We start from the raw sequence: 14,936 nt of genomic DNA, 5'->3' as shown, positions 1-14,936 counted from the left end.
TTTGGACCCTCCCACTTCCAATGGTGTCAGCACCCATATACTACTATACTTGCTTCGAATTGTGAAATCACTTTCTTCCACCCACCAGCAATCTAAAGCTGAGAGAGCTACTGAGATCAAGTCTGCAAATACAGCAACGGGACTGACATTACAGAAAAAAAGAACCAAATAAATTAACTATGTTGTTACGATGCAGGCTAGAACATGATTTCTTAGGGATTATGATTCCCATCAAAGCTACAGAATCAGATTTAGTGACCTAGTAAATCTCAAGTCTGAAATCTGAAATCTCTAAATCTCTCTGAAAGGAATCTAGTCTGAAACTTAGCAGGAAAAAGCAGCTGCTTTTTTCTGAAAGTGAGTTGATGGTCAGGAGAATAATTATTTAACGAGTGCCACGTTTTGCCAATGATCAGAGGTGGGAGGGGAAAGCACTGTCCCCCTGAATAACAGGTTGTCTTTGCTGCCAAAATTCTGAACCACATTGACATCGAAAGAGTACCAAAGAGCATGACTGTCGGGTGAATGGGTGCAGAACAGCAACAGATAAAGTGTTTATGTAGCAGCTACCAGTTTTGTCTGGCTTTATTTAAAATGTAGGGTTTATGTCAAGTTTTATACTAATCTCTATCATGTATTTCATTCCTATTTCAGTCAATTGCATGAATACTATAGTTTCCTCCAATAGAATGGCTGTAACAATACAACACTAATTCAGAAAATATGAACATTAGCATAAATGCCTAAAGCAATTCCCACATTTAAAAATAAAACAGTAAAATAAATCAGCTGCAAAGTCTGGGCCTACAGGCTACAGACGAGTGACGCCATTTAAAGGAGGAACAACAAAAGTTTGATAAATCCAATCTCTACAAGATCTAAAGCCTCAGACACAATACAAAGCTCCTTTTTAGTTTGGATTCTGGAACTCCACTTTAAACAAATTTAGAAAAAAATAAATAAAAAGGAAGCTAGAGATATTATCTGCAGCCTGAAGTCTAGGACCAACTTTCTAATTGTCGAGCGTTCCTCATTGTTAAGCAGTAAACAAACTACATGCCACATTTGTTCCTGATTGTTTAACACTAAGGTAATGCAAGACACATGTTTGATGAGAACCCCAAAGCAAAAATACGAAGATTCCCTTTTCCCAGAATAATATTTAGTTAACGCATGGAATTTTGCAATGATTCTAGGTCTCTGGTTCTGATTTTAACCTCCAGCATTAAGCAAAATTATCCCAAGGCTATCACTGGTTAAGAAAAACTACTGTACGTTACAAAAAGCTGCATGCAGGAAGCTCCACTGTACAAAGACCTATAGCGTATAACTGTTGCAGAGAGGATGCAGAAACTCCAGAGTTCCAAACAAGATGTTAAGAACCAGGACCAGGGCAGTAATGCAGTCACCATATCATTAGGCATTGTGACAACAGATCTTTTCTGTGGATTCAAGTGTATTCCAAATGTAATACTGGCAATCACAGAACTGGACTCATCATATCTTTCACATGTATATTCTTGTCTTTTTACAGAATTAACAGAATAATATTATGCTCTTATGAGTGGGGACTTTCGTGCGGGTTTTTTTTTAAAGGTAAATCCAGAAGTGACTTCTGGCTAGTAATGGCAATTGTGAGAGTGGAAACAGGGACTACAAGTAGTGAGGTCATTTTGGTAAAAGACCAAACATTTCTACTTAATACTTAAAAAAAGAAAACCAAACCCCAAAACCAACACTCAGTCCTGGTTGTCCAACAGCATATCTGTGCTGATGGCACATAATGATTTAACTTAACTCGATTTCTACCACAGAACATCAATCGAAGTGTAATTTTGAGCACCTCTCTGTCTCCTACCCTAATAAAACCTGGAATCTCCTCTGCAAACTAACTGGTTACTTTCACCACTGAAGATTCTCATAATCTATAAGGAGATACTGAAAGCTTCAAAATTCCCTTTGTGATATACTTCTAGATGCAAGTTCTTGACCTGTTATGCAAATTAGTGCAGCTAAGCAGCCGTGGATGCTATAACTTTATGCTTGAGAGTAAAGATTAAACACAATATTTATTTTTCACTCATTTTATCTATTATCCTACCAGACTTTCATAAATAAATCTTTTAACAATATGAATGAGAAACAGCTCATGCCCTTTTATGCTGTTTTATCACTAAATAGTAGTATTCGAAAGAGACTGCTACCCCAGTCAATATTCCTCACGTATGACTTTAGACGAAAAAATTCTTAGATTACTTAGATTTAGATAGACAGTAGTAAGTTAGATAAGCATGGTGTTCAGATGCTACAATGAAAACTCTTAAAAAAAAATAAGCCCCCAAATGCTAAAATTTTCTTAGAAACTCTTCTTAGAAGTCAGAATTTTCATGCATGGTCTGCAATGCACTCAGCAGGTGGTTTTTGCAGGTGATCAGCCCAACTGCTATGAACAATCTTGTCACTGGGTACTCAAATTAGTCATGCAATTACACACATTTTTTTGCAAAGCCTTGTAAAACATATTGCATGTCCAAATACATTTGAAATGAAAAGTCTTAATTATTTTCTAAAAAGTTACCACATTAAGTCAGGGAGACAGGCATGGAAGAAGAGGGGGCTTAGGAAAAGGTAAAGAATACAAAAAACTCTCCAAAACCAAAAAGCTCCCAAAGAAAGGTAAGAATTCACTATGATATCTAGTAGGAGATATCAGCAATGAAAAAAAAGAAAACCAACAAAAAAACTCATGCTGTAAAAGCTTTAGTGTTTCCACTTTTAAAGGAGGACAGATGGTTACAGTCAAAAGTATGATATTATTCACTGTACCTACTCCAAATTAATGTAACCATTTTTTTTTGTTGTTCTTGCTGTTTGTACTGCAGTTAGCATGCAGTTACAAACTACAGCCATAAGGAAATATTTGCAAACTCAATACTTCTCTACAAATAATAATAAAAAAAACCCCACCACTAAACATCTTAATCTTAAAACCTTGATTTTCATACTGACAGTAAAAATCTGCTTAATTTGTAAGTCAGTTAGGACTGACAGTAATAAAGACAAGCACATTCACACTTTAATTGTTTTTTGTTTTTTTTTTCACTAAATCATCACGACTATTGCACTAAACTCTAATTTCTAGGTGAAACACGTTCAATCCATATGCACATCTAATTCTGAAGCAATTTGAGTTTTCTTGATCAGATTTAAAAACTACTGTACTAAAATGTGTTGCTTCTTGCCTCCTTAGCAATATTAATGTAGACAGAGAGATGAGAGAAGAAATGCGTATTGCTATCTCCATATTTTCTTCTTTTCTTCTTCCTTTTATGTCATCCGACACTACAATGTCCACTGTACTGAGAAAGTCAGAAGCACCAAGAAGAGAGGGAGCAGAAATTATTTGAAAGGTGTAGAACCACTGACTACAGAAATATGAGATCACTAATCTCCCTGGAAAGATGGCTGTGACTAAGGTACCTCTACTTGACAGTGTCAGGTACAGTCAGAATTGCACACAGCTCAGGGTGGCAGCTATTTTTCTGCTGGGATTCAAGACCTGGGTTATGTTTTTTTAGATATCCAGCTTTTAGTCTCACAGAACAGCTGCAGATCACTCACTCCAATCCAAAGCCTATTTTTCTCTTTATTTGAACCAACTGTCAGTAAGACCTTCCCCTGCAGAGGTTTTCCAGAGCACAGAGAAACAGTGAGGCCGTTGTCACTCTACACGGCTCCTCTGGTTAAGAAACATTCTTGCCTATACAGAATCCATAAGCAGCAGCATCTAAAACAGGGCATTACATCAGCAGAACCTTTCAGTGCTAGTGAGGATACATGAACAAAACAGAGAAATCCATGGAGCTCATAGGTCACAAGGTGAGTTTGCAAGGTTTTCAGATACCAAGCTCATATGTTTGTTTTTAAACTTGCAAATATATGATCCAAAGAAAAGAAAGCAGGAAAGAAACAAGAACGAGAAATGCATGTGGTTAGTAGAGGACATTAAATCTGGGAAGCCTCAACAGGTACAGATATTTGATATATAGATACAGTCAGGTAAAACTTTGTTTGCAACAAAGAATTTTGCAGATACAGTTACAAAACAAATAATATAACAAAACATGCAATAATTCATATAAAGAAGAGAATGAGAGGTAAAAACAGATCACATTCAGACAGCATCTCATAACAGAAATTATTCTTACAAGGCAAATAAGTGAAATATTGTTTAATTTTATAAATAACTTAATGAGATTGTTAATTATTTGCTTGTATAAACAAAACCAATGTATCAATCAAGTCCTCCAAAATTCCTGTCTGTGGGGGCAGCAGAATCCCAACTGTATCTCTGGAGAGTACATAAAATGGGAGCAAATGATTGTGCCATTAACACAGGTAATAGATCAATAAATGTGGATACAGAAAGCTCCTCGAGAGAGCCTCCACTGCGTGCAGAGGGAATAAACCCTCCTTTTCAGAAAGTTTTTTTGCCCTTTATGTCATTCCTTGTTAATGAATAAACATGAATAAGTTTTTACCTATTAACTCAATATGGTATTTACCTTACCAATTTATACTCATTTTATGTAGCATTTTATTTCTAGAGGTATTCTATTACTACAGCTTCTTTGTGTTGAATTTAAAAATTCAAAAATGCTGAAATCATTAACTAAACAGTTTTATTGATACATCTTGTTTGCATCTAAGGCTTTTGAAACAGAATGAAACTGTAGTAACCTATTATTTATTTTCTGGGGTGGAAGGGGATATTAAAATCTTGATGTCAATAGATTATAAGTGGACTTTCCATATGAGAATATCTTCAACATTTTTATTTCATTTACATGATAGATTATAAACACTAAGTCTGCTCTTGAAAAGTTCATTGCAGTTACATGTATATTATTTTCAAAAATACTGTTAGAGGATTATCAGTAAGGCTTCTAAGGTGATTGTTCAAAAATTAGGAGAGCAATCTATGCAAATCAGCTCAATCCCTTCTGTGTATTTATTATGCTGACAGTGATATGAAGATTTTGTGATTATGTATCATTTTTCCACTGAACCCATTCAGTGCACATTGGCCAATGTTCATCACGTAAGTACATTTTTAATATTGCATTTACTGTCATTCTTGATTATGTGGCCTTAATCATGAGACCATCCTTTTTCTTCCTGCTTCACTAATTACATGGGTTTTTTAAGTGCTACAATAACTGATAAGAACATTTCTTACTCAGGTAACAGCTACATTTCCTAGGTAACCATTATGAACTGTGCTCATTCCACACAGTCCATGCCAGCTATGGAAAGGGTCCTATTAAAATTACTAACCAGCCATGTAACCAAAACTGGTATCATAACTACATGGCATGGCTGAACAAGACACTCTAAGAGCGAGTTTTCACCCTTTGCTTGGGTCAAACACCATAGGTTTGATGAGAGCCACCATTTGTTGAAAGGTACATCCAGGTCAAGAATACTTCAGGCTCACAACATATTTCTGAGACAAATTACTTTAGACAGAATAGGAGGTGACACAGAATCAGACCTATTACGCTCGATATTTCCACCTCTTAGATTTCCTCAGTTCTCCACTTCCATCCCAGTTACTCATCTTAATCTTCCTTTGCCTGTTTCCTTTTGGTACCTGTTTTCCAACCTGTCAGTACAAGGTTAGGAAAAAAATCTTCAGAATTATACCTGAAGTCTACCCTGAGCAACAGGAACTGAGATATAGCTTGTAGAGTGGCAAAATTTAAGAAACCCTTTACACAACTAACAAGACATGTATCTGATAAAATTTTTCCATATTTCAAGTCTATGAAACTATGTGGATATGAGCAAAACCAGACTTTGTTTTATTTCTTAACAGTGACAAAATGAAGGAGACACCCAATGTGGGGGTGAGGGTGTGTGTCTGGATCCAACCCAACAAAACTTGCAGCCTAAAGACCTAAATTTTGGCAAAGTTATAACAACAGGGACTTCTAATGAAAGCCAGACCACTTTCATAGGTACCAATGGCAGCCCCACCTATAATATAGCCCATAAAGGACTTTCTTTGAAGATTTAGTAGGCATTCTCATTGAGTGAGCCTGCACACATTTACAGCAGCTGAGAATTTGACATATACGTATTAACAGAGTGAAATAAATCACAGCTTTTGCCATAGCACCAAATGAGAGACAGTAAGAATAAAATAAGTATTAACACTTCATTTTTTTCTCTTTCTTTAAAGTTCTGGAATGGATCTTAATGTGGCCTTCATTCGGTGCTAGATGTAATACTGATCTTTTTAAAACATTATTGACTTATACTGTATTAAGTTATTTGCAAATGATCACGCCAAGGAAAAAAAAATTAGAACCAATACTTGCATAGAGTGGAATTAACTAAATCGTTAGCTCAAAAAAACCCCAAAACAACCCACAACAATATAGACAATTTAACCACTTAAAAAGAGGTCACCATTTAGAAATAATTGTATTATGCATTTCTATATACATAGACAAATAAACATATGCAAATACTCTATGGCACATAGCATTAAAAAGCTCTGAATGCAGAACACCTTAATCTTTCACCCACTGAAACCTCCTCAAACTATCAAATCTTTCTTCAGATTAGCTAGAATTCCACACCCCCCGCCACGTGGCCTCCTCTGTAAATAGATTTTTATTTCAGTTTACAATAAAAACATTTGTTTTATTAAAATCATATGTTTACGTAGAGTATGAAATATTTTATGCACTTGAAAGTTGTCTGGGCATTTTTTCCTGACTACTATTTCCAGTGTATTCTACATCCAATCCAGCTAAGCAACACATCCGCTCAGCACACCCGCACATCATGCAAGGAGTAAAACCAATTGCCGGACTAGCGCATTTCTGGAAAGCGGCAGAGTGAGCTTTGCGGGTCCTGGTTCTGTTCTGTACAATGCTCCTCTGTAGCTCAACAGGTGACAAAACACATCTGCTTTGCATAACACGTCCCTGTAAAAATCACTACAGAAACACCATTTGTAAGATCTTTACAACACCCATAACTATCACAGAAGCCATGTAAGTCAGTAACCACTTAAACAGCACTTGGTGCTTCCTATAAAAACATACTTGTGGAATTACAGCCATGCTTTCCTCAAATAACTGTTTCTTCTGCTAAACATGAATGGACTTCATTATCCAAGTGTTTACTGTGGTATAAATGAAGAGAATTTAAAAAATGAAGGCCTGCATTCCAAACTGCTGAGAAGACTTATGTATAATATATTTGTGAAGCTCTTCTACTTCAGGTGTCTCATGTCAATACTATGAAAAGCCCAGACTGGATTTGCACGCATGAGCATTTAACTTTGACATCTGCAATAAATGATAGCTCTGATTGTAGTTCTAATGAAACTTGCAATTATCTGTTTGGTTGATCTTTTCCCCCCAGATGTTACAGTTCAACAAATCAGACTTCTTCATTAAATAATTTCTCTCTCTTTTGGAGAGCAGTACATTCATTTGATCACCAAAGCAAGAGAAAGAATCAGGAGATTCTGTTCTGTCAACTTAGATGGTCCACGAGAATGTAAGTTCTAGATGATGGCACCTACTTAAATTGCCTTAAACATCTGCATGGAAATTTCTGTCATAAACAACTTGTTCTTTTCAAAGAAGTTAAGAACAGCCATTTTCATTTGGTTTTCTCCATATTTTATGTATTTATTGACGAGGTATACCCTTGCACTCCTTTTTTTACTTAAAGAGCTACCATGCTAATTTAGTTAAGAATAACCACTAAAAAAGGCTTTTTCTGGAAGGAGGGAAGAAGAGAGCAAAGGTCTTGCACTTTGAAGATTTATTGCAGGACAGCAAGGTAGCAGCAGCACTGTTACTTTTCCTCACAACCCAGTTAGTACTGCCTAGCACAGCACACAGGTATGCGACAAACAGCCACACAAGTGTCGTTATCCTTCCAGATAAAGGTTCTATTCAACACCTTGGGATAATCATCCTACCTTCTGTCGTGGTTTAACCTGGCTGGCAACTAAACACCATGCAGCCACTCACTCACCCTCCCTCACCCCTGAGGGATGAGGAAGAGAATCAAAGAAAAAAAAGGGAAGGAGACTCATGGGTTGAAATAACAACAATTTACTAATTGAAAAAAAAAATTAAAAGTAATAATTATAAAATAAATAATTAAAATTATAATAATATATAAAATTAATATATACAAACAAGTGATGCACAGTGCAATTGCTCACCACCTGGTGAACAACGACCGTCCCATCCCAGCAAACGATCCTGAAACAGAGAAGTTCCAAACCCACCATCCTGCAAGAGTGATTATTCCGAAGAGAAATCCAAAGAAAGACCACTTCCACTTCATCAATTTACTGGGCATGATGTCGCACGATATTCCATTGGCTAATTCGGGCCTCAATCCTAAACTTAAACTCAGATCCTAAAATAGGAGCTGTGGGTCCTTTGCTCCAGCCATGCTCCCTCCCAGCCTGTTGTGCACCTGCACAGTGGCAAAACAGGGGAAGCTGAAAAGTCCTTGATATCTTAGCTACAGCTATAAACATCAGTATGTTATCAACATTCTTCTCATACCAAATCCCATACCAAAGCCAAAACACAGTGCTATTCTAGCTACTAAGCAGAAAACTAACTCTATCCCAGCTGAAACCAGTACACCTTCACTACCAGTTCTGTTGCCTGCAGCAGGTTGCCAGCACAGTAAAGAGTGCCTGCACGTTTATATTGCTGACCAAAGTGTGTCTGTGGGGGCAAGACCTCCAGAACTACTAAGTGGAGAGGTCATATTCAAACATAAGACCTACTGCATGGAGATTTTGAAGAGTCTCACTGTACATCCAATGTGGAAAAAAATCTTGCATAGCGCTAACCTGTATGTGAAAAGATGATGGAAAGAACAAGCCTAGTCTTGAACCAAGTACAGGAATGTGAAGAAGAGATAAAACAATTTTAACTGCTGTTTAGGATTCTACATAAGAACGTTCTCCTCTACAGACTCAAAGTTCAATTGCAAATTAATTGTCATACCACCACAATTCAATTTTCACAGATACCAAGATTATAGCTCTCCTAGTCATGTGAATATTCAGATTCTATTATCTTACTCCAGGGTTTAAAACTTCTACATTTAAAATATGCTTTCTATTTTTTATTGTACATCATTCCATTTCAAGAAACCAGCTTGATTATTGTTGGATTTTCCCAATTGTGCTTGTCGTTTATTGTATGCATAAACTTGATATTTATATAAAAACACAACACAAACCTAGAACTGTCATGATTGGTGTAACATTAAGACTTAGGTTCTTAAACATAATTTTCCTCTGAAGCCATGGTAATTCATATGCAACTATTTAATTTATAAAATTAATCAGAATAATTTATATACCACTCATTGCACATGTGCAGTCAATTTCAAAGCATCATATGTGTATCTAATTATTTTAGGTTTTTTTTTAATTTTTAAGTGGATAAAGCAATTTTTTTAAAAAGACAATATATACTTGAAAAGTAATCTATAAAAAAAAATCTTCAGTCTTTAATACACATATCTTTGAAACTCATCCTACATTCTCTCTTTTTTCTTATATTTCTACATAGTGTAGATACCTATAGTAACAATTTCACACCAGGCAAAATTCATCTCAGCTGCATGCAAAAATCTGTCTTTATGTAAAAACCAGCCTAGGAAAGATCTGAAATGAAATGAGTACTCACTTGTTTAGTCTTTGTTTTTGTAATGGTGTCCGAAATGGGTTTCTTCCTCTCTTTAACAGCTGTTTTAGAAAACAGTTCTTCAAACTCATGATAATCAATGGAAGGCTCTTCAATTTTTTCCCACACAAGTGAAGCACTAGAATCTCTAAAGTTAAGCAAAAGACCTATGTAGGGCAATGTCAAACTAAATAAGGTCATAAATGGAGGAATGAAGAAAAAATAGCAGCAATGTAAAAGTTGTTGCCTAACTTCTACTAGCAGTGTTTTGGAAAGATGTACTGTTGATTCTCCCCAATACTACTTTGTTTGCTTTGTTCACGCACAATAATGGTCAGGCTCATTTATATTCACCCACTTTACATACATAGGAATGTAAATAGGCTGTATATAGGCTATAAAACATACAGACATGGACACAAAGAGAAGTAGAAATAGACAGTTATCTGCAGATCGCCTGTGCGACAGTGGCTAGAACTTGAAAAGAAAGAAGCTTATTAAATAACAGCAGAAGAGTCTGACAATCAGTACCCCGAGACATAAAGAAAAGATTAACAAGGAAACTTCTTTTCATGACCAAAAATGATATTTTACAAACAAAAAGCATCAACAACCAAAACCTATTATATCAAAGTCACATCAAAGTAAGGGCTACCAGAATAGCACAAGGTGGAAAAAAAAACCCAAGGATTTCTAAGTCACTGAAGAAAGGAAAGACGAGGATAAAATGCGTTCACCACACATTCATAAAGGGAAGACACTACCAAAACTTGCAAGGTGCTCCAGAGAGAGACCAACACTATCTTGAAAGCTGAGGCGAAGCACAAATACGACATTTTAAAAACCATCTCACAGAATGCTTAGTGGCACACAGTCACCCCTGGATCTCTGATCAACTCGTGGTATGTAACCCCAAAACACAGCTGAAAACACTACCCTCAAAGAGCTTTCGTGTGCAAACAATGTCATTCAGAGTTTGGGTACTTTAAATGAAATGGACACTCTGTTTACATATACAACTATAAATAAAATTGTGTTTGCACTGAGGTTCTCTCAAAGACCTGCCTAGCAGTAAATAAAGACTTTTGCTCATAACATATGACACTATCAGGACAATCATAAAGCGAAAACATCACTCTCTTTGCAACTCTACTACTTACCTTTTACTGTGGAGCTGAATTCTTGTCCAGTAAAGAGGCTTCATTGGCCGAGAAGGCTCTATCACATGTTTCCTGCTCCCTTTCTCCTGGTTCATCCCCATTGCAAATAAACCAGACGGCAATGGAGGAGGAAGAAACCCAGAGACCTGTGGGACTGCTGGGTAGGTGCTGCCCTGGCCTGGTGCTGGAAGGGGCGGTGCTTGCCCAGGCAAAGGTGGTGGGGCTGGAGGTGGCATCCCCAACCCAGGCAAAGGAGGGGGTGGTGGAGGGACACCAGCACCAGGCAGAGGTGGTGGCAGAGGTGGAGGGGGGACACCAGCACCAGGCAGAGGTGGTGGCGGAGGTGGAGGGGGGACACCAGCACCAGGCAGAGGTGGTGGCGGAGGTGGAGGGGGGACACCAGCACCAGGCAGAGGTGGTGGCGGAGGTGGAGGGGGGACACCAGCACCAGGCAGAGGTGGTGGCGGAGGTGGAGGGGGGACACCAGCACCAGGCAGAGGTGGTGGCGGAGGTGGAGGGGGGACACCAGCACCAGGCAGAGGTGGTGGCGGAGGTGGAGGGGGGACACCTGCACCAGGCAGAGGTGGTGGCGGAGGTGGAGGGGGGACACCTGCACCAGGCAGAGGTGGTGGCGGAGGTGGAGGAGGAGGGGGTGGAATGCCGACTCCAGGTAGAGGTGGGGGAGGTGGTGGCAGCCCTGCTACAGGCAGAGGTGGTGCTGGAGGTGGCATTCCCAGGCCAGGAAGAGGAGGAGGTGGGGGAAGGACACTAGCCCCAGGTAAAGGTGGTGGTGGTGGTGGAGGTGGGATGCCCAAACTGGACAGAGGGAGTGGGACTCCTGCTCCAGGCAAAGGCGGTGGTAGAGGTGGTGGTGGGACTCCAGCAGATGGGATAGAAGGGGCTGGAGGCAGTATCAGTATCTCCCCACTTGACAAAGGTGGAGGAGGAGGAGGGGGTGGTGGCATGCCAGGCAAAGAGTGGTCCAGGTGTGGCACTGCTGAGCCAGCAGAAGGAGAGAGTCCTGAGCCAGGCAGGAGTGGTGGGGGAGGTAGTCCTGCCATGGACATGGAAGTGGCAAGGGAAGGGCCATGTGATCCAGACAGGGAAGCAGCAGGTTCAGTGGCCGGTAGTGATGAGGGAATGCTACATGTTGGCTCCAGGGGCAAAGAAGGAGGATGTTCACAAGTCACATCTGAAGTACTTAGAGGTTGATGGAAAGCTGGCATTTCAGTCTCTCCTTCAAATGCACCAGACAAATTAACTTTGGGTCCTGGAAGAGATGACTGTGGTGTACTCTGTACTGATTGGCTTGAATCCAGCGGCACTGAGATTAGCTTCGGTGACAGAATTAAGGAGATTTCAGAACAAAACATGGGCTGTAGTTCTAAAGCTGGTAGTTTCTGACTTGGCTCTTCACTTTTGCCCCCTTCTAAGTGCGGTGGTGGGGGTGGCTGTGGCAGTGCATTGGCTGAAGGCATTGTGTGTGGTAAATAATCCTCTGTTGGTGACGTTTGTACAGATCTTGCTTGTGACACAGTCCTGGGTACAGTCTCCCTTCCATTCGTTCGAAGAGTCACACTGCTGAGTTCCCCACAGACTGCATGCATGTGCTCATTTTTCTGCTCCCTCCCAGCAGTCTGTACCTCTGCAGCAGGGAACTGTTTCTCTAGCTCTGCAATTTTGGTCCTCAGATCCTCAATAGTTTGCTCAAGCTGCTGGATAACACTGGCACGCTCCTCAGGTTTCACCTCAAAATCATCCTTTGAAAGAAAACAAATAATAAGCAGAGAATATTCATCACTATACAAAAAAATTTAGTTTAGATCAAGAATATTGGTATTCCAGAGGTTCAGAAATAAATCAGTAATGACAAGCCTTTAAAAATAGAGGTACCATTTTAGCTAGCTGCATCTCACAGTGGAAGAAGATAGCATAGGAAAATGACTTGCTTCAGTATGAAACTGCTTTCTTCAGTATGAGCACGCTTTAGACTGTGATTATATCTGGCAAAACCAAAACTCAGCAGCAGCTCCTCCCTCCCGCCACATACCCTGATCAAGAAAGTAACCAATCACTGAGCAAGTGTTTGCGTACGCATGGATACGCAGACATGGTGGTGGGAAGGGCGCTGCACTACTTTAGTTCTGTTAGCTGCAAACGTGTTAAGTGTTTCTTCAAAGGGATGCACTCTGCATAAAAGACTCAACAGACTAACGACCGCTGGGTTTCAATACACACCTTCATGATACGATACAGATTAGGAATGCAGAACATAACAAACGTGCACTTTCCAAAAACAGCTAATCTCAGAACAGAGTAATTCTGCTTTTCTCCAGACAGTATGCTTGGGAAGGAAAAGAAATAAGACAAAACTAAGAGAGAATTTTCCTCCCACCCAAAATTTGAAACTCCTCTGCCAAGTGACAGACTGTGAGTAACGTTAGAAAAGCTTCCTATCTGGAATGGTTATTCTGTGTTTGACAGTTTCCACATTTTTTATATCTTTCTCTGAAGCATCTGATCCTGCCTGCTGTAGACTGAGTAGAACCACCATTGATGGCACAGTAATTCCTACATTTTTAAATAAATACCAGTAATAAACTGTATTAAATTTAATGGGTATGCGCTTTTGTCAAAAGATACCAAAAGAAGCAACCTAGTCAAAAACCAGCCATTTGTGCTTATTCAGTAAAGTTTAACAGGAGATAGAACAGACACGATTTTATAACACCAAATCTTTTAATAAAGAACTTACTATTTTCTAGTTGCATGCATTTACTTTTTACTACTTTTTTTTTTTTCCTTTAAATTTGGAATATTGGTCAGCACTTCAAGCATTTAGCTGAACGAAAACCGTCATGCAACAGGTTTCCCAAGTGGTTACAGTAAAACAGTTATTTAGCACTGTTTTGCTCCCTTCTATAAAATCGTAAGCTTCATGGATGAGACTGTAGGCTTATTTCATAGAAAATCTTTCAAATATTCAGATACTACAGGTCTTGCAAAGAAGCCTACACACAAACATACAATACCTGATATACTAATTGTCTTGATTTGTTTCAGGAAGATGATGTTTTTCATCTCATCCTTTGATACATGAAACTTAAAAGTCATTTTTCTTTTCTGGAAAATGAAGTTGTAACTTCCAGCTGGAGACTATTAATAAAATATTTGTTCATTAATACTTAAAAAAACTTTCTGCACAGAATTGGTTTTCAAACATAAGATTTCAATTTTGTGTTTATCTTAGTTTCTCAGCTATCCTAAAGCAATCCCAGAAGTAAACCAGCATCTACTACACTTCCACTAAATATTGTTTGATTTTGAAGCACCTTTGTCAAAACTTAACAATCCCCTAGATTGTCTGAACTTTTTGGGATGGCAGTTTGAACCAAAAGTTGTGAATTACAACTAGGTCTCCGTACCAAACTTTGAAGAAAAACGTAGAACAGAGAAAGGAACATCAAAAAAGTTTTTCAATGGATAGCGAAGGAGTGAACACAGCAGACATGTTAACCAACAGTATTATAACAAGGAAAAAAAGCTGAAAAAAGACATTTCCCTTACAGATTACTGATGGTGCTTCAATCCACTTAGTTTCCTTTAATAACTCAATACTTTGGAGTAGGAACAGTTTTGTTGAAAACTTCATTATAAAAGAGAAAGAGAATATTCTATCACCCCTTTGTTTCATCTGCTCATATCCCCCTACAGTCACCTGCAAATACAATAATAAGGCCTATCAGTTCTTCAAAAGGGAACATTATCAAAGGAAATGTGTTCCTGGGATTATTAAGGCCACACACCAGTTTTCAGTTATTTGGGAACAAATCCAGTTTCCCCAGATTGTAACTCTCCTAAACTCCCATATTACACTGTAAGAATGCTCCACCAAGAGTTTCATGACAGATACAGCTTCCCAATTCTATCTGAGCTGGAAAATTCATCCCTGCCACAAACAAACTGAAGCCAACAGGATTAGACACACAATATTAAATGGTTCTGAAGAGATTTGCCTTACAGATGG

At 38.7% G+C, this 14,936-nt stretch overlaps 1 protein-coding gene across 1 annotated transcript in view; it reads right to left on the bottom strand.

Annotated features, from left to right (window-relative positions):
- Window positions 1–14,936, bottom strand: part of FMN2 (formin 2) — a 160,473-nt gene that overhangs the window by 94,445 nt on the left and 51,092 nt on the right. The window contains exons 5-6 of the mRNA XM_086626096.1: window positions 10,910–12,669; window positions 9,753–9,897 (exon numbers count right to left, since the gene is read on the bottom strand). Coding sequence (XP_086482222.1) covers window positions 9,753–9,897; window positions 10,910–12,669 — 1,905 coding nt within the window. The remainder of the gene's footprint in view (window positions 1–9,752; window positions 9,898–10,909; window positions 12,670–14,936) is intronic.

The sequence above is a fragment of the Tauraco erythrolophus genome, chromosome 2 (assembly GCF_009769465.1).
Source record: "Tauraco erythrolophus isolate bTauEry1 chromosome 2, bTauEry1.pri, whole genome shotgun sequence".
Lineage (NCBI taxonomy): Eukaryota > Metazoa > Chordata > Aves > Musophagiformes > Musophagidae > Tauraco > Tauraco erythrolophus.
This window is presented reverse-complemented; position numbering and strand designations above follow the sequence as displayed.